The sequence below is a fragment of the Sebastes fasciatus genome, chromosome 2 (assembly GCF_043250625.1).
Source record: "Sebastes fasciatus isolate fSebFas1 chromosome 2, fSebFas1.pri, whole genome shotgun sequence".
NCBI lineage: Eukaryota > Metazoa > Chordata > Actinopteri > Perciformes > Sebastidae > Sebastes > Sebastes fasciatus.
In genome coordinates, this window is record NC_133796.1 from 31,839,646 (window position 1) to 31,862,650 (window position 23,005).

A 23,005-nucleotide genomic window follows, 5' to 3' on the forward strand; every position below is an offset into this window, starting at 1 on the left:
TAAATCAAGGCATCAAGTGTTGACAATTTAGTTTTCTTATGCTGTTCATTGAATGTGAATACTACTCGTTTCTGACTGTACACTAGTTAGTGTGATCATTATTTTTCTTTATTCTTATTCTACATGTTGGAAATACATTTAGAAATGAAAATGAATGAATAAGGTACATCACCTGTCCCTGCCTCTGTGGTTTCCTCCTCCACGGCTCCTCCAGTCCTCTACGATGGGTGGGGGGTCCGCTGGACGGTCCACATACTGCTGGTACTCTTTATCATCCGATGTGAATCTGTCAGCAAACATCTCCTCGTAGCTCTGCTGGTCCTCCGTGGTGGTCTCGGCCATCACTGCAGATGACAAGATGAGAAGCAACATGATATAAACATCACAGCTGATAACACGGCGAGCATGTTGATGTGTGTTGTGTTAGTCCGCATGCTGCTGCAAACCAGACCTCCCAATAACAACCAGCCTGATCCGATCTAAACACACATGCAACACCACAGGTAAAATAAAACCATTTCAGCGCTAAAGAGAAAGAAAACACACCTTTAAGCGACGTGAATGTTGTTTGCTTTCTCTACAAACCGATGCGACAGGAAACGTGTTTTTTAATGCAGCACCAGTACGTCGCTGAAATACTTCCCCCCCCCGGAACATAGTGAACATATGTTAAAGGTTCCGGGAGCGCACCTGCCAGTGATTGATTGATAGCTGTTAACCTGCCAGGTAGAAACAGGACCAACATTAAACCGGTTAAAGTCTGGTATTTTATACCAGCCATCGAGTCGACTTTAAACCCGAGTTATAAAGATATATGTTGAGACGAAGATGCTAATAAGTAACGCAAGATAACTAATTTAAATCAGCTTTTTTCACCGTTACTTCGTTTAGGAGAAAGTGCCAGCTGCTGAACAACATGTAAGTGAACCTTTTTTTTTTATAAACAATATATTTATTGAGTTTTCCCCCCCCACAAATGATAGAAGAAAATCAATACAGATAGCAATACACATTGATGTAAGATAATTGCATGAATAAACTTAGCATATATGATAACAAAATAACAGTAGTCGCAATTGTGATAGATACAAGTGAAGAAAATTAAAAATAAATAAAAAAAATAAAAAATAAAAAAGGAGAAAGTAAAAAAATAATAGAAAAGGAAGAAAGAACATATATATTCCTATATATTAATATATATACATATATACATACATAAACATATAACAAAATAACAGTAACAAAATAACAGTAGTCACAATTGTGATAAATACAAGTGAAGAAAATAAAAAAATAAAAAAAGGAGAAAGTAAAACATTATTTAAAAGGAAGAAAGAACATATATATATATATATATATATATATATATATATATATATATATAAATATAAGTAAAAACAAATAAAGAGAGAGATAATTACATGTAAGTTAACCTTAATTCAGACAACCTACCACAGTTGTTGGTCGTCTTTTAACCGCATGTTTTATTCATTTATTCTCGTGATAGTGATTTGGTAGTTTCGGACCATAGTTTGGGCTAAACTCCTGACTGTTACCGCAGACACACACCTCATATACCACAGGTTTATGTTCAGTGTGTTAAACAGTGTGTGTGTGTGTGTGTGTGTGTGTGTGTGTGCGTGTGCGTGTGCGTGTGCGTGTGCGTGTGCGTGTGCGTGTGTGTGTGTGAGCAGGTGTAGTCCGCTCCGCTCCGTGTCGCTGCTGCTGCTGCTCTTCTCTTCATATGAAACACACTCAGTCCCGCTGGGAGGAAGAAACTCTGCGCTGCGGAGCCGCAAAGCAGCCAAATAACAAACATTTATAACTTAATTCATCAGCGCCGATTGAGTGAAGACGGCGAGGAAGAAGCCTTTCTGAAGAGGGGATTATTTTATCGCGTATCTGAAGAGGAGAAAAAACAAGGAAAGAGAAGAAACTTGGTGAAATGAACCGAGGTTCTGTTAGAGAGAGAGAGAGAGCGAGAGAGAGAGCTTGACAACCCGGTGAAGCGAGTTTACTGAAGAAGTGATCTCATATTTCACTTGTCTCTCAGCAGCAAGAGGACTTGTTCGAAGCTGTGCGGACACTTCGGACCTTTGACTGAGCTTTAAAACATATTTTTCCTCTCAACCCGCATTCAATAGAGCCTCTATATATACAGAAAGGAGTTGTTCCTCAAGTCCTTGGCGATGGGGTGAGTAATCCAGAGAGCTGCTCTTCAGAGAGACGCTCATGACACCTGCCTGCACTGACTGTCATGTTATGTGTTAATGTTATGTGTGTGTGTGTGCTGTGAAAAAACGACTGAATACCTGTACAACTGTCCAGTTTACCTGTCAATCAATACATGTGATTATCATTGTTTCCCAAAGCTTGTCTGTGCGTGTTGGGAGCAGAGGAAGACCCCAATTTACTCTTTTATTATAGCCATTAGACAGATTATTTGGCAATGTGGGTAATTTAAGGGGTGATTTCATCAATGGTTTTCGCTGTCTGTGAGATATTCAGATTTATTTTGTGAAACAGCTTGTTGCCATATTTCAAATTATTTATTATTTTCTAATTTTCTAGATCTTTGAATATTTGAGCTCCCCCATATCTGTCTGTAGGAATATGGTTTTATGATGTGGAGGTGGCAGAGGCAACACTGCCCACTAATAAGGAGGGATGGTACTTCTGGAAGTGTGTGTGTGTGTGTGTGTGTGTTGTCCACAGGGCTGCGGGTATTGGTGCCCTCCCACAGTTGTTTACAACACTACATTATTTTGCCTTCATAGTCTGCTGTGGTGTGTGTGTGAATGTTGACTCTGTGGCTCAATGTCATAGTTATGCAATCCCTAGCTGGGATTCACATCTACATACTGATTTTTCTTTCTGGAATAGGCTACCTACTCCTGTTTGCATGGCTTTTATTTTACTTAGAAATCAGAATAATAACAGCTCAGTGTAATTTTTAATTTGTTACAGACTCAAATCTGTCCCTGAATAATAATAATAATAAGCAGCATTAATGGTCAGTCATTAAGTAAAAAGTGCCACTCAGTGCCACAGAGCTTGTTTCACCTAAGCAGACATGGGTTTTTTTTATGTGTAAGAAACCAGTTCATCAGTCTTGACTCCCTCACAGGAGTTTGGCATTCTTGCCCAGCAGGTTTCATAGTGAGATGTGTTGTGTTATGAAACTGGCCCAGTGGACGGGCAGCAGCAAGGCTGTCCAAGACAGGAGGTCACACCTGACAGAGACATGGCAACAAGTGTCCTTTGTCCGGTTCTGTGGTTTCAGTCAGTACCCACCAGTAGTAGGACAGTAGTATCACTTGACAGCTGAATACTTTTTATGAAAGCGGAGACAAGCGGGTCCCAGGGAAATTTAATCTGGCCAGCCATTCTCTAAAGCAAGTGCTGTTCAGGGTTATAAACTGGTAGGATTTGAAGTTGGAACCAGCAGATGTTTGACATCTAGTCATTTAATAAGAAATTACTTACATGATTTATAAATTGTCGCCAATTACTTTTCTGTCAATTGACTAATTAATCAACCAATCATTTTTATGGCTGCAATAACAATCATTTTAATTATAGGTCAAGCTGCGGTTAATCGTTTTTGTTTTCAGTCTCTTAAGTCTTTTAAATATCAGGAAAAAGTCAAAAAGCTCAGCGTAGTGTCCTGAAGCCCAAGGTGATGCCATTAAATTGCTCCAGCACTTCAAATTTATTATATATATTTAGATTTATTCTATATTTCTTATTGACTAAGACAAGATATCCTCCAAATTGAGAAGAATTGCATTTGTTTTAAAACGACCTAAAATATTCGCTGATTACTTTTCTGTCAATCGACTAATCAGTTAAAAGTTTCATCTCTAATCATTTCAGCTCTAAATTTGTTTAAAGAAAACAGTTTATCTCAAACAGAAGTGAAAATAAAGATTGAGTTCACATGCGTGTTTAATTGTGTAATATATTAGATCCTGATTACACTTAACGGTAATGATGCAATGTGTCCTGTCCTAAGTGACAAGTCAATATAGATAAAAGGCGGTGGGAACTATACATTGTTTGTTATGGCTTTTTTTTTTGCAGGATTTCCTTTTGTCCTTGCTCTTTGCTCCTAAATGGAGTTAAAGATTAAAGATTAACTCGCACAACACACATATTATCACTCTCAGTATCTGTCTTCCTTTGTCCCCATCCTACCATTGGTCTTTGGTCATGTGATCCATCAGTACCCCCTTGACTGTGACACATTTGTTATTGATCACATCATTTCCACATGATGTGATTGGCACAATACTGTATGTATTTGTCCAAATTATGATATCGGATGTGTGCAGTGTGCCCAATAAATCAAATATATGTAATTCAAGGAAATGGAAATGTTGATAATAACAGTGGCAAAGAAAGTGATGGTAATTGTATTTTTAAGTACAGTTTCGCAGCTTAAGCGCTACATCTCAGATTGCCCCGGAATAAGCGGTCGCACAGACAGCAATGCATTCAGCATATTGCTATTTAAAATAAGCCATGCTGGGAGCAGCCCTAACACAGGGATAGATGATAATCTCCTGGCTGGCCAGAGAGTGACAGCTAAAGGATTAACACTCATTGATTAGGCTGTGTGACATGTGACGTGGTAGTGGGTCTCTTGGCTGCCCGGCCAGAACAGCGGACTGTAAACCTAATCAGAGCGTGTGTTCTCTGTCGGTGGTTGAAGGCCGCAGGGGAAGGTTGTAGAGGTGCACTAGGGGAGTAGAAGCAGGTCTCGCTGTTTAAGAATCATGGGTAAATGAAAGGGGACATACTGACGGCGGATTGGACGTCTCCTCACCAGATGGTTGAGGCCTAGGAGGCCATCTGCTGCCATGCTGTGCTTCTGTAGAGACTTCCTCACTTCCTCTTTCTCTGAGCTCTCAGATTAAGTTGGGCTCTACGTCCTATAGGCTCAGTGTGGTGGAGGAGGACTGCTGGGGTTGCTGGTTTGAATCTGGCCTGCTGCCTTTGTTGCATGGGACTCTGTCTCTCTCACCAGTTAAATGAGCTGTACTTCTGGCATGAGGTACAGTTCAATATGCTGTATGATGCCAAAACATGGGTAGTAATAATGAAGGTCACCTTTAAGCATTAAAAACAGTGACAAAATACAATCATTTGAAACGGACAGTAAGATTAAAAATGTCAGACAAATCTAGCAATTACTTTTTTGATTAACCAGCCAGGGGATTGGGTCCTCAAAAGGGCAAAGATGATGGTAGGAATAAAATATTTTAGAGAAAAAAATAACATAATTTGGTAGACCAGAAGTATCTTTATTTTCTTAGCCTTCTCCTGTGAAATACTGCATACTCGCCACCTCTTCAGGGCTCTGAAAATCCTTCAAATAAAACAATCTGAGAAGAAAAACAACACTTTTTCTGCTGCTAACAACTCTCAACATATTAAAAGTCTGCAAGCTAAAAGCACTGGTTTAATCTGTGAAATATCCCATCGCAAGTTCTGTGAGCCCAAAGCGACACCTTTGAAATTGCCTGTTTTTGTCAAATTAGCAATTCAAAACCCAAAGATATGGGTATAGGTATATAAAACAGAGAAAACATGTTTGATATGTTTGCTTGACTAATTGCTTAAGTGACTAATCAGTGATCAAAATGGTTGTTGATTGTTAGTCAATTACTTGATTCATTGAGTAATTGTTTAAGCACTAAATGACATGTAATAAAACTCATTAAATAGCCAAAGTGTTGTAATCTAGTACCCGAATGAAGTTGAACAAAATGAAAAATTCCAGCTGCTGTCGATCACTTGTGCTCACTTTATTAACCTTTTTATTTTGTCCCTCCCTCCAACATTTGTTGCTCTCTGTACTACACCATCTAATAAAGTAATAATGCCTTAAACTAACCTTTTAATGGAAGAATAATGCTCACAATAAAAACATTCAGTTGCTGTTAAAACAATATGCTCCTTTTTTAAACCTCAGGAGGAGAAGATAACAGCATTATGTAGAGCTGTCATTGTAATCTTTTTAACTGATAAATGCATTAATTTCTGCTATTTCAGTAGTAAATATTTCTCACTCAGCAGGGATCTCAGAGTCCAGGTTATTGCACACTACAGTATCTGCGAGAAAACCTGTTCTTCTTTGACCTTCCAGACATCATTAGTAGAGCTCCGTGTTTATTGCGATAAAAGCCCAGGTGGTGTTGTAGTGATGATCCCACAGAGCTTTCCTCTGCTGCCTACGTTGCTCATTCACTCAGACAAAACGCCGCTCGCACTAATAAGGCAGCTCTGCTCACCAACAGACCTCGCAGGTAAAAATGGCCCTGTTCATCTGATATATGAGCAGGATTACACCAGCTAATGAGAATCCAAGTGATTACATTTGTTTTTCTATGTTCACAAATTAATGCTGCACATATTTTTTCCTCTAATTTGCCATTTTCACATAGTCACCAGATCTGTGCACCTTGTGACCCAGATATTTCTCATTTTCCCTCTCTGAGAGATTTGGGAGAAGATGTTCTTTTATTACTTGGTGCCACAGAAAAGCCAATTGTAACTTAGTTTACTGTCAGCACCAGCAGAGAAAGTGAGAAAGAATAAGTGCTCTAACTCAGTGTTCCTACCTCTACTGTACTGTAGATATCTGACAAGTGAGTAATGCAGCATTTGTCACCTAAGTTCTATGAACAGAATGAAATGCAAATTCCTTGTATTAGTCAGACCACTTAGTTACAGGGACAGCCATTATACGTATTGTTTGTAATATAATGATCTTAAGTATTTGATATAACCTGATGATTTTCCTGCTTTAGTGCCCGTCTTATCGAGGCAGCTTGGCCGTTGTTAGTTAGGCACTTAAGCACCTGAGTTGGTGGTGTGATGTAATGTGTTTACTGCCCGTACATTATGCACATCAGCATGCTTAAAAAACTTGTAATGCTCCCAAAGTTGTGTCCTTTGTTAATAAGCTATACAGAGTGTTTTTTCATCAGGCCACTGATTGCGCATTTCACTGAAAATGTCTGTCCAGGTTTGCGTTTTGCCTCTGGAGGATTCAAAGGGGGAAAACATACTTATGAACAGGCCAATGACCTCATGAAGTCCCACTGGCAGAGAGATGTTGTCTCGCTAATGAAGAGATCCTATTGAAGCGTTACAGGCTCATTCATATCATTGTGCCTGTGGGTCTGCACCCAATAGTACCTGGATGTACAGTTAGTTTATTTTCCACCTCAGCCCATTTCACACTCCAAACATGGTGTAAAACCCAGACATTGTGTGTTGATGCTATCGCTCTGCTGACCCATTCAGAGAGAGAGACGTGACACCTCCGTAACAATACTGCCAGTTTAAAAAGTACGACACTTATTTTGCTAAAGTTTCACTGCGCAGGCGAAAGTCGTCAAGTAAAAAGAACAAATAATTATCAGTTTGCCTCAACCCTTACACTCATTTTGTGTAATTATATGTGCTGCCTCATGTGTGTTGAGTGATTTCTGGAGCTGGTACAGTAACATTATGTTCACTCTGTAGGAACGTGAAGAATGTTGTAATGCACGTATCTGAAGCTGCTGAGAGGGCTGATTACAGTCAAACAAGCTACAAAGCCTGTTCAGTGGTTGACGTCAGATTCCCAATAGATTCACAGATTTCCTCATCATAAGCTAAACCAGCTGACGTGTCCCTTTCATTCGGACAGAGAGGTAGATGACTGTAATTGATGGGGTAAGTTTGTTAGGGGAATAAGCCTGGAGTGAATTGTTAAACTCAGGCATCTAGACGAGGCCGTTTTCTCACTCGCTGGAATAAAAAAACCTACTTGAATTCTAGCAGAACACAAATGCTACGTGACCCAAACCCCTCGCATTAAAATCACCATCCAAACTCTTAGTCAAAGATAGAAGCCGCCTGCTGTTATTCACACTTCCTCTCAGGGCACAGTGTCATCCTGCATCATCTTAAAATGACGTCTTTTAAGCAGCAGGATTATCCCTCTCTCAGGAAACTTCACTTGAACTCTGCCGTGTTTGGGTAAATCTCAGGTAGTGATCAAGCTAACAATTTAAAGGATTTAAGAGAACAAGGGGCAGGCAGGCTTAGTCGTGCGTCACTCACAATATTGCTGCAAAGAGGTGTGTAGTTATTTAGCACAATATTTCCTCTTCAGAATTGAAACCAAAGTGCTGTCATCATAACTTTTTGTGATATACTGTAGATTCATTAAATGTAAGAAGAAATGCTCATAATTATAGGTACAGTTTGACATAGTACTCACTCAGGTATCTGGCTGTCAGCGCATTCCTTCGTTTTTAATTTATTCTTTAAACAACACGATTGCTGCATCATCAGTGTGGATGAGCCTGAGGTGGGTGTGTAGGTGTATGTAGGCATTGACAGTGCAGTACTTACTAAACCTGTTCCCCCCACACAGAAACACACACACACACACACACACACACACACACACCTGTAAATTATTTAAAGCACCAGATGGGGACAGAGCACTCGACAGTCAGCGGGAAAAAATTTCAGCGGTCATAAAGTCCCAAATGTCGTCTTCTTTTTTTATCCAGTAAAATCAATCAACCTAATGCTTTTTATCTGGGAAAAGCAGATCACTGGATTCCACCAACAGTTGTTTGAGTGCATCCATGTGTTCAGCTGTGGCCTTTCACTTCTTTTCCCCTGCCAGTGTGAGCTGGCTCCAGACACTGCTGCTGCAAAGGTCAGCGTGTGTGTGTGTCTGTGTGCGTGTGTATGTTAAGCGACAACAGTGATCTGTATAATGGGTTTTGTTGTTCCCAAAGCAGATGAAAACTGAGATTAGGCTTAAAAAGGACAGTGAATTTATTAGGTTTTCATTTCTGTGAGAACCATAATCCCAATGGAAGTAAAAGCTTTATTAGCTCATGAATTATCGCCGCCTGCCCGTCTGTCTGACATCATTTTCACAGGGACCTGATAGTAGAAGTGCATTAAAGTAATACTGAACTGCATGTCCTCTTGACAACCTGTTTTTGCCAGTTGGTGTATGGCATTACAACAACAATGGCACCATCTGGACCCTGTTAATGAAACCTCTAGTCTTGCCATACAGGAGATGTGCTTATGTTTCTGCTAGCTTTAGCAGCTGTGTGTTTGGAATAATTTTAGTGGCTTTTTAAGAACATGCTTTCAGATGATTTGGATTTAGGCTTATTTTTCTAATCACACCATGTGCTCTAAAAAAAAATTCAATTTTTGTAATGGTTTATGTTGAGCGAGAATGATTTTTTTTACTGCACCAAGCAAAGTGTGGCTGTGACACTCTGTCCAGTTCAGCACCCTTGTGCCCACTTTAGTTGAAATCCTTCACATCATTAAAGTAAATGGCAGGCCAAGAAGGGAAAGCAACTAGAGGATGGATCAGGATTTCATAAGGTTTACAACACACAGCTCTCTCCTGGGACCATGTTTGTAACTAAGTGGGAAGACCACATGCAGTGGAGATTAGTGATCTGTTAACATGTCAAATATTTTTCAGTAGCCCCTGATCTGAAGCATATAAGGGACTTTACAGAGGATGTGCCTACCAAAATCTAAATAATCACCAATTGGATGTGAAGAATTATGCATACAAACAAAAAAGTACAAGACACCAAACAGCTTGTTAAGAAGACAAACAGGCCTACCTAGCACACTGTAACCAAGACCACCAGCCTTAAGGGCTGTTCATATAAAACATTTCAGACCAAAATCAGTAAATTCCATCAGAATCACTGCGATCTGTGGATTTATCACTAAGGCAAATTAAAGCTGGACTCTTCAAAGAGTACAAAACAAAGGAAGATACCATTTTAGCTGTGCTACACCTTCTAATTTTATATAAATTCACATGCACGTCACCATGCACATTCCTGCAGTCATTGTCCTGCTATTCAATAGATGATGGTGGTAAAGAACCAAGAAACGCAGATGAAGACTGCTAGCAAGCAAACATGGATGTAAACAACAAGGAAACACTTGTTTTAGACCTCAAAGATGCACACAATGTGTTTTAAATACTATACTATACTGTACTATATTTGAAATACTGGTTTGTTTACAAGAAAACACCACAGGGCACCTTAAAGCTTCAGTAGGCAGACATTTTTTGGCATCATTGAGCAAAATTTCTATGATAACCTTTCAGCATATTGTAATTCAAGTGCTCTGAGAGATAACTAGACTTCTGCACCTCCTCATGGCTGTTTTCAGGCTTTAAAAAAATCTAGCCCGTGACGGGAGACTTTGACCAATCACAGGTCATTTCAGAGAGATTTCATGGCTGTGCTCCGGCTGGTGGGCGGTGCTTGGTATTTCCTCAACTGATCTCAACATGACTGCCGGGTCACAAACTTTCTCATTTTACAGCTAAACAGTACACTTCAAGATGATTCTGAAAACTTTTGAGGAGAGAAATAGTCATTACAGTAACAGAATATTGATTCATATTTGATTAGCGCTGCCTAGTTTGACCGTTTGATCGGAGTTCACGAATGATTGACAACCGGCTCTCATAGACTCTCTGGACGGCAGACTCCAGATCAGCTCTGACTGTTTTTTTTCCTCCGGTCTGTTAAATCTTGCAGATGCCATTAAAAGCACCAGAGGACATAAAGGCACATGATTTTTTTCAGATTACCTGTCTCATGCACGACTGTCAGGATATAGTGACCTTTATATAAAAATAACCTTTTTGAATCATATATGCTCCAATCTCGCCTGCTGCTGCTTTAACTTATTGTTCAGTTAGCCATCAAGAGTGCATGTAGTCAGTACATCATGAGGCTTCCAGAACGACTTGCGTATTGCACGAATGGATTAATTTCACAGTGACAGTTTTTGGTGTGACCGTGCACTTAGACCCATGAAGAAGACGAGGAAGAACATTCAAGCACACATTTCCAAGAAGAAGAAGATATCAGGGCGACTGGACATGCAGAAGATGCCAGGACAAACCAATAAAATAAATGATAACAAGATAAGGAGACAAAAGAGAAACACTGAGACAGAAATGCAGAGGCGATATACCAAGGCTAGGCTATAAAGATAAGTCTGAAGCAGTGAGTGCCCAGTAAACTTTGCCCTGTCTGAAAGACGCATTCACTTCACATTTTGACTTCTAGCCGGATAAGTACTTCCCATCTGTCTCCCCCATATTCTCATCTGCATCCATTATTGAGTTCTTGAGGTGTCCTCTGATCCCTCTCATCCAGCAGCCACTCCATCTAATTATTCCTCGCTCACGGAATTTTATAGATCACAACCGTCCGCCTGCACTCACCTTTTTAAAATGAGAACTTCCAGTGGGTAATTTAAACCTGCTGGGTTGAGTCCCAGAAAGAAAGAGAGAGGATAATCGCAGTATCTAGAGAGAAAGATATGTGTTTGTGGATGCCATAAAGAGGAGAAACATTTCCACTGTATTTTTTCAGTCTGCAGTCATTCAAGTTTAACAGGCGGTCTGATCCTGCTCCTCCATCGCCATGTGGATGCTCTTCTGAATCACACGGGCAGCGAGCTGCTTACTGCTGGGAGGCAGATTGCTTCACCCTCTCAAAGATAGATGACATGATTTTGAACTTTTCCTCATCACGATCACTGTTGAGTTGGGCTTTCATAGCTAATTCCATTTAGGGTTTGGTAAAGTTGTGTGCAAAATACCCAGATTTTAAGCTTTTTTTAAAGTTAAAAATGTTTGTAAGTTCAACCTAAATAGATTGTATAAAGGACCTGGATTAGGATTCAATTCTGCATTTGAATCTGATAAAATGATCAGACATAGCAGTACCACTAGGAAGGACAACAATGTGAATACTGGCTACAGTTGTTCACTGAGAAGACTCAGAAGTTCAGCGCAGTTTTAATTTACCTATTATTCTCATGATGGGTGGAAGTCATGTTAACAATTTTCCCAATACATCTGTAGTTTCCTCTATAAAGAAATCATTAAAAAAACATTATTTTACCATTGGTGTTAATAGCTTTGCTCATCCTTACATCACTCATTACTATGTTGGTGTTGGAAAGACTTCATATCTGCTGGCTATAATTGTCGTGGTTTAATTTCAGTTGAAATACAAACACAAAACAATCAGAATCAAACAAAGAAAAAAATCATTGCTAAAGCGGTTAAGAGCAGTTGTGCAATCAGCTGTGCAAAAAGATTTTTTAGAAATTGAGCAAACGTTTTTACAGACTGCTAAAGGCGAAAGAGAAGAGAAGCAATGTGAGGTAATTATTTCTAGTAGGGCAGATTCTGACAGACTTTACCTCAAGATATTTGTTTGTTTTCCTTTTTTTTTTTTACAAGATAACAGTGAGTCTTATCTCATTTGACTGTGTTACCACAAGTAGATAATTGTCTTGAATGTATTTGGTGCACGGGGGAAATCTTCCATCAGACAACTGACGCGAGTGCATACACAAACATACAAGTGCACAGCCTCACAAAACACCTAGGTATGTGTTACTGTCGACTATGAGAGTGGAGGGGGTGTTGATGTGCAGCTGGCTTTGGTTTGCTGTAAAGATTTAGTGTTTTTTTATATTATCACCTCTGCATGTCTGGAGACACAGCACAGTGTCCCTGTCCCTGTAGTTTCATGTTGTGTATCTTATCTGCAGTGGTCCTTACCTCATATCGTCTTCCTCTCTCCAGGGAGCAGCCGATCTACACCACCAGGGCCCATGTCTTCCAAATCGACCCAACCACCAAGAAGAACTGGGTCCCTGCCAGCAAGCAGGCCGTCACCGTCTCGTATTTCTACGACAGCACACGCAACAGCTACCGCATCATCAGCGTGGATGGATCCAAGGTATGTGTGGGTGCATCCAGGGTGTGTGTGTGTGTGTGTGTGTAACCATATGAGAGGGAGATGATGGGAAACGTTTAACTGCTCTCAGGAGAGACAGTTGAGGCTGAGGGAGAGCGCTTCAAAATTGAACAAAAGGAATTGTGAAGCATATTAATGTTACATCTGCAGCTCCCATTGATCAGCAACAACTTAACTGTGGACCGTTTAATATTTCTGCGCTCTCCTGCTGCTGATGTGAGGAAAGTCATCTATGGCTGCCCGTTTTCCTTCTAAACATCTGACTCATTAGAACATTGGAGAAGAAATTAAATTATATCAGTATCATGATATCAGTAAGGATATTTTCCATCTTCTATAAATACTATAGCTGTCAATCGATTAAAATATTTAATCGTGATTAATCGCAGGATTGTCCATAGTTAATCATGATTAATCTCAAATTAATCGCACATTTTTTATCTGTTCAAAATGTACCTTAAAGGGGGATTTGTCAAGTATTTAATACTCGTATCAACATGGGAGTGGACAGATATGCTGCTTTATGCAAATGTATGTATAGATTTATTATTGGAAATCAATGAACAACATACAACAATGACAAATATTGTCCAGAAACCCTCACAGGTACTGCATTTAGCATAAACAATATGCTCAAATCATAACATGGCAAACTCAAGACTAACAGACAACAACAGCTGTCAGTGTGTCAGTGTGCTGACTTGACTATGACTTGCCCCAAACTGCATGTGATTATCATAAAGTGGGCATGTCTGTAAAGGGGAGACTCGTGGGTACCCATAGAACCCATTTTCATTCACATATCTTGAGGTCAGAGGTCAAGGGACCCTTTGAAAATGGCCATGCCAGTTTTTCCTCACCAAAATTTAGCGTAAGTTTGGAGCGTTATTTAACCTCCTTCACGACAAACTAGTATGACATGGTTGGTACAAATAGATTCCTTAGGTTTTCTAGTTTCATATGATGCCAGTATCTTCACTCTACATTTAAAACGGAGCCCGCTACAACCTCTGTTAATGCGTTAAAGAAATTAGTGTCATTAAAACGAATTTGCGTTAACGCGTTATAACGCGTTAACTTTGACAGCCCTAAAAAATATATCAGGATATGGCAAATACATGCAAAATCAACAATAAAATAATGAAACTGTTAGTCAGAGCAATGCACTGTGTTCCACCATCATGCATTACATGAGACCAAGCTCTTCATATTAATCAACAGTGAAAACAATAATTATTTGCTGCACCAGTTCAAATGAACGATATTGGCAAACTGCCATGTTTTGCATCATCTGGCGAACCCTCGCCGTTAAATGAGTGGGGAGCTCTGAGCGCTGGTATCACAGAGAGAGGCCAAACATCGTTCTTTTACACATATCACCCACATTGCAACGATACAAAGTCAGTTGAAAATCTGCAAAGTTTCCCTTTTAACAAATAAATTTTTTAGTTTTTAATTGCATGCACTCACTGTTGATTAATCTGGTGATAATTTCTTCAATGAACCAAATAATTGTGTGTTCTATAAAATGTCAGAAAATAATGATCTACAAATACAAAGCAGAGGAAAGCAGCATTTTCATGGTTGAACAACTGAAAATAGTGTAAGCTCATTATTTCTTGATAAATAACTAATGCTTAATCAATGATCAAAATTGTTGTAGATTCATTTTTAGTAAACTAATTGATTCATCTACTAATCTTTTCAGCACTACATAAATTTGTAATAATAGATAATAATAGTTACTTGAGCATATTCACCATACATAATATCAAATTTGTAATATCAGAATTTGTACACAACTTACACATATTCATGTCTAGGCTCACACAGCATCCCTTTTAAATGTGATTGAGTCTGCTGCCTTGCTAAATTGGTCTCTGTTAAGATAGATATGTGTTTATGTGAGGCTTACAAATGTGTTAATAGTTCAGCACAGAAAAGTAACATGTAGGTTGAAATCAAAGTGTGAACAGCAGCAAACATCCCCTTTCGCAAATTACCAAGAGCAGGCAGGAGCTGCACACCTGTTGAGTTGCAATTAAACTCAATTATCTATAATTTACTGTCATCAACAAACGGTACTCATCCTTTAAGGACCGCAAAGCTTTTAAATAATGGTCCCACTGAATCAGCTCTTCTTTTTTATGGTCAGATCCTTTGCACGGATTTTTAACCTGATTTTCTTTTGAATTCTGTTTTCACCCGTGTGTGTTGAAAAACCAGGAATCGCTTGGTTATATGACATACATGCATGTGTGTTACCATTCAGCTCATTTTCCATTTGTCATCTCAAGAGAATGATGCTGAGATTAAATAATGCATGTGATAATAGACATCATAAGAGTGTGCCTATATACCATATTCACACCTTCTTCCTCCGCTAACTGAAAGAGTAGATTATGTGTTTCCATGGCGATCAGAGTCTTCTCTCTGTGTGAAAGCTGGAGGAGAGTTATGATAGCGGTATCCCTCTGCAGACATTGTCCGGCAATCACCTTTCACACAATCTTAAATCATACAGATTACCTGCAGAGACCGAACGGGTTGACAGCTGTTTTGATCTGTTTGTGTCCTCATAGTTGGTCTTTTTACCGTGCACCCCTGTGTGAGTTCAGTTTCAGGATTACCAACCCAACAGCTGAAGGGTGGGCCTCACAGGAACTCAACGTAGATATATGTGTATGTGGAGTATTTGCATGGCAAGCATTTTCTGCTAGCGCATAGGACTTACTTCTTAACAGTGACAAATAAATGCAAACGGCAAGAGATTTTAGTTCTGCCATGATTTTTAGTTTAGGGACACATTTTCCTATTTCCTAAATGAATCTTTAAAATAAATTAAAATGCATTATTTCTCTATTCCTGCATAACATTGTTGAGTCAAAATATATTAGCTTCAAAATAGCTCTCTTCCCACAGCTAGAAACCAGAGGCAAGACTCTAATCTGTTATGTCATCAAGCAGCACTTATGCAGCTACAGCACCAACAATACTACTTGCTTGTTATATATAAAAATCTGTTTTCTTTGTAAGAAAGATATCTGAAATTGACTTTATTTCTCGGTAGGTGCATCTATATGTTTTTATGTCCTCTATATCCTCAAAGCCAGGAGTCCTCTCACTGCTCTCCCACTCCTGTCATCCTCCCTGTCCTCTTGTCTCTTTACACAATTCGGTTCAATAATATACTTTATTGGCATGAGTGTAACAAAGACAATATTGCCAAAGCATTATGTAATAATGAGATTATAAAGAAAAAGGTACAATCCAAAAATCAAGAAAATATCAGAAAACAATGAACTCCTGCTGTGTGTGTTTGTGAAAGACTGTGTTAGTGTAAGTGGGTTGATGTTGTTGGCTTGTGTGTGTGTGTTGATGACACATACTCACCTGCGACCTTGAGTAACAGAGCAGTATGTGTCATATAATGTCTGCAGGCAGCTGCTATATATGTGAGCTATGAAGATGAACATTTATTAAATAAAATGTTACATACATTTAAATAGAGAGATGACTCCTACTGATTTCAAGTTAAATCCAGTTTCCAGTTAATTTAAGTAAGTCAAAGTGATACCGAAAGTGAGGAAATGTTGAGTCATATCAAATAAATGTTAGATATAGTTAGTGTTATGTACACTCGCTGCGAGGGAGACAGGTCTGTCCAGAAGAATAGTCTGTGCTGCTGTACACACTAACTATGACAGACCGTCAGCTTCTATTCGTCCATCCGTGATGGCCGGGCGACTCGCTGATGATGATATGGCAAGTAGAGGAGCATATCAGCACTTTTGACTCTCGCTTATCCTGAATCGCACTTCTCAAACAGCGTTGTACCACCATGACATCTCAGTGAAGGGCTCTTCTTGCTGTACTTTATGAATAATTCCGAGAGTGATTACTTTCCGAGCTAACGTAAAAAACTTTCAGCTCTTCTCTTGTGAATATTTTCTGTGCTCTTTGCCTCATGTTTTTTCCCTCTGACATCCCACTCTCTCTTTGACTAGCTATTTTTTTCTTTATTTCTTACTACTACTCACAGCCAGTGTCCAAAATTAACATTTTGGCTCATGTGCCGAGGCTTGGTGAGCTAAAAGACACGTTTCTGCCAAGAATTAGAATTTAAATTCCTCAAAGTGAGCTTGTTAAATGTGTTTATGGCTGTTAGGTTTGCCAGATGTCAGTTTTTAACTAGTTTAATGTATTCACCAATATTACAACTTACAGCCAAGTTCAATGTTTTATCACCTTGCTCCCTCAGAACACTGTGGCTGCACCCCAAGTACACCATAAAGCTTCTCTATCTGTGTGTCATAAATAGGGCTGCACAATTAAAATATTTTTTTTCGAAATCGCATTACGGCCTACTGCAATTATCAAATCGCAAGAGGTGCAATATTTGTTTAAGGCGAATTGTGTGTAAAGTTACCATTTTAAATAAAATATTTTGGTGCTGCAGAGATGTCAGACATCATACTCTACAGACTTAAGAAATACCATAATCATTTTAAAACATTTTCAGTGAAAATGGAATAATGGTGTAAAAATGGTAATTCCCTCTAATATCACAAATCATATCGCAATTACAATATCAGTCAAAATAAATGGAATTAGATATTTTTTATTTTTTCAAAATCACTCAGCCCTAATCCTAAAGGTTGGTTTCTACCAAGAAAAAGCATTATTACCACTGAGTGAAAAGGGACATGTCTGCCTTGTGCTTCTGACTCCAGTATTTTAAGTTGGAGTTTAGATGACTCATTAAAATCGAGCCAGATTGGGTACTTTACTGTATTTCCAGCCATCATGATGAGAGAATGCACTGGGTTGATACAAGTCCCAAAACAATCATCCATTAAGATTATAGTGCACTCACACCAAAGCTGCTATGAGCTAATGTGAATATCCAACATCAGGGAGTTCAGTATTGTTAACAACATTGCTTATCACTGACTGTTTTGTCAGAAAAACAAACTGGAACAACAATAAAAAACATGAATGTCATCTAAAGCACGCATGTATTTATTAACTTCTTCCAATGAAAAGGCTGCTGTGCATCAGCCGACTGTCAAGACTCAAAGTAGAATCATAATTCGAGCCTTAGAAGCTGAATTTCCTGTATGCTGTAAAGCTGTGTTTATTGTGACTAAAATTGCTCACACATGTCAAGTCTCAAGCTTGAATTATAGTTGCGAAGACCCACGTGAAGGTCTCTGTGGATCTATGAAGGGAAGGGTGTTAGGGGTGATGATAGATCACAGAAGAGCCGACATTCACACTCTCCAAATGTCAACAGTTTGATCCAACTTGCTGTCAGGACAACTTCTTAAATACCTTCATATTCGCATTACCCATGCATGTTCGCTTATGTGCAGCCTGGAGCAGCATGTTTCCAGCCCTTAGTTATGAAGCTAAATTTTATGATATTCTAACTTTTAAATTAGGATTACACTATTATGATTATGGAAAGCCCGAGGACTCAGTCATAGTGAGTTGGTAGATCTTCTTACGTTTATGCATAAATACAGAAAACAGCCCTCACTTTAAGATCTGAATGTGGCGGTGCACTCCTGACTCCAACTAAGTTTCCTCCACTCCTCCCTTCTGAAACCAAACCTGCGTCATTGCCACCAGGGAACAGCGTGTTTTTGCAGTCCTTAATATAAGGTGGGATGAAATGCATCGGGTCATTAAAGCAATTGGCAGACATACAAAACATATTCAACATTTCACTTCATCTACATCACACCTCTGCTTCATGAGCAATCATAATTTTCCATTTTGCTGTCTGCTTCGACGAGAGGACACGGCGGCGAGAGGACATGGCGACCATCATCTCGTCTTTCTTTGGCTGCGTTTAATTTCTAACACCGCTGCCAGTTCTGCCTGTTCATCATCATGACCATCCTCGCCGACCATTTGTCACCATTATTTTGATATATGTCCTTCAAAAACTGGGCTGTGCCGTACATTAACCTGGAACTCACTGAAGTCTGCAGTTGTTAACCAATTAGTGAGTAAAATACTGAGGTACTCAGACGTTATGAGCAAGCACCGTAATATTGACCCCATTTACTTCATTATAAATTAACACAATATTCAAGTAACATGCTTTTGAATATCAGGTTTTAGGTTTTTTAGACAAAAACCTTTTATAATATGTGGAATGGAGGCACAAGTTGGCTCTTTAGATAACCAAGACATTTAAGTTTGTGTCATCTTAAAAAAGCGACCGTTCTGTGTAGAGGGTGTCCTTTTTTCAGCTATGACGAAGTCATTTGGTGCGTGACATGTGATCACAGCTCTTTCCCTCCCAAAGACTCCAATGTTCTACATCTCCCACCTTTCCTACTGACTCTGCAGATTCTGTGCACTCTGCAGACACCTAATCGGCCAAGGAAGATATCTCCTATAACCTCCTGGCTGTCTCTGAGTTTCTAACTGACCCTCAGGCCGTTGGCCAGCCCAGCATCGCTCTGCGCCTCCTGTGCCACTTGATCCGCAGCCCGGCTCACCACCGGCACAGCTGCCAGCGTCACTCGGCTCTCCCTCCCTCTGTCTCACCCTCCCACTCTCACTCGCTTGCTCACTCAGCCGTACACTCATACATGACGGCATACAGTCACGTACGGCCCACGAAGATGGGGTCAACCAGGTATTCCTGTATGTTAACTTACAGATCAATAGTTGGGTTTCCACAGCATTTGTATATGCCTTTTTCTGTTGATTCTGTTGAATCATAATATGGCAAACATTTCAAAAAATTACATAAAATAATGAAATAGTGGTTTGGTCAACAAAATGTAAAAAAAATTTTCCAAAATGGCACAATTTCCTGAAAGCCGCGGTGATGCATTAAATAGGCTTGTTTTGTTCGACCAGTAGTCCAAAACCCAAAGATATTCAGTTTATGATCCTAAAAGACAAAGTATCCCAACAATTAAGAAGCCTGAACGAGGGGATGTTTGGTATTTGTGCTCGAAAAATGACTTAAAATGACTCATCAAAGTGGCTCTAGATTTCTGTCAATCAAGTAGTTGATTTAGCTCTACATCAATCAACATGCTCCATATGTGTAAAACAAAGTCTTCATCAACCATTTTGTTAATTATTTCAATTTAATTGTAATGAAAAGTTAAGTCAGTCATTGTTAATATTGGATTATGGTCCAGCCCTAGTAGGAGTTCAGAGCAGGACACTGGTGCAAGCTTTAGGTGTGTGTGTGTGTGTGTGTGTGTGTGTGTGTGGTTTCAGGCACATGCAGCTTGTTATCCTGTTACACAGCGCAGACAGAGGCAGGTTCAGTGACTCACTGTACTTTTCCACCTATAAGTTATTTAAAAAAGCATTTGACTAATTTCTCTCATTTTTAAATGGCCATTTTATTTTTTTAAATCAAGAGTCTGTTACATCAGTTTTCTCTCATAAAATCGAACAGCTCAGGCACATCAGCCCAACTAGAGACCGCTTCACTACCTCAGTTCAATGTTAAGTTGAATTTGACAAGTCAGTTGTCAGTTTGAAGAGGTACGGCTTCAGGTTGAAGTTCTGAACATGATACGTAGACGACGCTCTGATGGGTTTTCTAGCAAACACAGGAGATGAAACTGAGAAGAAATTTAGACTCTAATTGGCTGATTAACAACATAATAAATCTGATATATTTGAGGGTTATCTGTGTCAGTCAAAAGGAAACAATCTATTCTGATTCATATATTTCTTCTTTGCATGTTTAAAAGGTTGGTTTACCGTCCGGTTCCCTCATTCTTTCACTGTTTGGCTTCGTTCTGCAGCAGCGGCCCAGTTCCTTCACAATGATCATTAAAGTTTCATCTTATCTTAACACTTCACTATCAGCTCTGTTAAAAAGTCACATTGTTCAGGCTTTCCTCAGGTTCCTCTTCAGGGGAAATTAGGTAACCTTTGTTTTCATAAAGCCTCTGAAAGAGTGTTGCTTTTAAAATTAGATTACCGGCGCCTGGGTAAATTGCCACTCTCCTTATAAACCCTGGATGCGGGAATGCAGCCTGAATCAGAGGTTGCAACCGTATATGACACTGATAAAGGTCTTTCTCTGTCTATATGTGCAGTGATCTCCATTAGCATTGTTCTGAATGGGACAGAAATGCCTAAGAGGGTATTGATTGCGTTCTAATGTCCTCATTCTGTGGGCTCAGTCTCTGCTTTTTGGGTCTCCGTGTCCAGTAATGATGCAGTGCAAAGTGTGTTAACACATCGGCCACAGAAAAGATGGAGAGAGAGACGATGGGGGCGTAGAAAAGGACACGAGTCTGTCAGCAATTTGTATTCTCCAATCCTGTGATCAGAGCCATGTTGCTATGAAACAAGGGCTGCACTGTGATTAAACTGTCTTCTATTGTTTCTTAATTGTTGGGGTAATTTGCATGTGTTTTTAAGTTCTCTTATGTCTTGGTAGTGAGATTGGGTTTGTGTACATGCACACACAGTAGTAAATTAAAGCTGCTAGTGTTTACATGTTCAGTGTTCATATATGATTAGGCATGTTTATATCTACAGTGATGCAGTAAACACACAAATCAGTGCAGTCTGGTCAGGCTGAAATAGTGTTTTAAGCATCTATTGGTTTTTACTGTTGCTGCCTTGTGCACTAGTTACAATTTTAGACTGTAGCAGATGCTTTCTAGCAGCTGATTTACTGCATAACTACAACAACAGGTGAACGTGTACTGTAACAGATATGGAGACTGTAATTTGACTACTTAGAGGTCAGTGGGTCAGCAGTCACCACTGCATACTAGTGTGTCTGTTTATGTCTCAGTCTTTTATTTATTTACTAAGTTTTTATGAACAAATCTTTATTTGCAATTGTGGAACAAAATGACCGCTACAAATAATTCAAATGTTGTGTACAGATACAGTATATACCTGCCCCCACCCACATACACCACCCTCCTGGACTGCTTGACCATACTAATAATACATTGAGTGGGGTGTAATGTATTAGGGCTGTGTATTGGCAAGAATCTGACAATACAATATGTATCAAGATACAGGGTTGCGATATATTGCGATTTAAAAAAAATCTATTTTTAAGAAAACTGTCATTGTATAAAGACACACCACCATATGTATAAAATCTGAGTAAAAAAGTCACGATGTTAAATGGCTTCTCTGGGAAGTAACATCATCACACATGAGGACAACTGGACACATCGGATTCACAAGAGTCTCAGCTTTCCAGTGATACCCAATTCATGTAATTCCAAGACTGTTGAGGAACCCCAGTATGCAGAAATATTCAAATACACCATTTTAGAACAGGCGAAAATGACACATTTCTACTGCATGCAAATACTGCTTGGTTTTTGCCCCAAACTGCATGTGATTGTCAAAAAGTGGGCATGTACACGTGGGTACCCATAGAACCCATTTTCATTCACATATCTTGAGGTCAGAGGTCAAGGAACCCCTTTGAAAATGGCCATGACAGTTTTTCCTCGCGAAAATTTAGCGTAACTTCGAAGCATTATTTAGCCTCCTTCACGACATGCAAGTATGACATGGTTGGTACCAGTGGATTCCTTAGCCCGCTGCAACCTCCAAAAGACAGAATAGCGACCGCGTCCGCCAGCGGGCCGTCGGATTTTTAAGAGGTTAATTAAAAATCGATACAGCGCTTTGGAGGATCGATAAAGTATCGCACAACATAATATTGTGATACTCATGTGTATCAATATACTCTTGCATCCCTATAATATATGGTGTTTCTCTCCTTCTCAGTTGACAGCTCAAGTCATACAATGTCATGAAAATATATACGCCATTTTCTTGTGCTGAGATTGTGAGGCAGCAGCCGTCTTTGGCCTAAAGGTTTATTGGTAGCTGTAAATCCTCCAGTAACAATTTGTCTTTCATTTGACTTTGAGTCATCATTAAGTTGTAGCAAAGTATGTTTGAGTGATATGGCCTCACCTGTCAATTCACACAAAACTTTGGATACTCGTCAACCCCAAAAGTCTTTAACAGAGAGACACGCATGTGTTAACAGCTTCCCAGTAAATGAGGCTGGAACGATTACAAGTTACAAGTCTGACTGTGCTCGTTTCATGTGAAACCTGGTGGTTAAACTCTCTAATGGAGCATACAAGTAATAAGTAGATGGT

The 23,005-nt window shown here is 39.4% G+C and overlaps 1 protein-coding gene across 2 annotated transcripts in view; it reads left to right on the forward strand.

Annotated features, from left to right (window-relative positions):
* The first annotated feature begins 778 nt into the window (after nt 1–778).
* The window catches only part of homer2 (homer scaffold protein 2), a 34,036-nt gene continuing 11,809 nt past the window's right edge, over nt 779–23,005 (forward strand). Inside the window, exons 1-2 of one of the 2 annotated variants that reach the window (XM_074619845.1) lie at nt 779–918; nt 12,686–12,842. In XM_074619845.1, the coding sequence (XP_074475946.1) occupies nt 917–918; nt 12,686–12,842 (159 nt within the window). In that variant the 5' untranslated portion in view covers nt 779–916. Of the gene's footprint in view, nt 919–1,742; nt 2,195–12,685; nt 12,843–23,005 lie in introns of those variants that run through there. The other variant, XM_074619836.1, reaches the window with a different exon arrangement.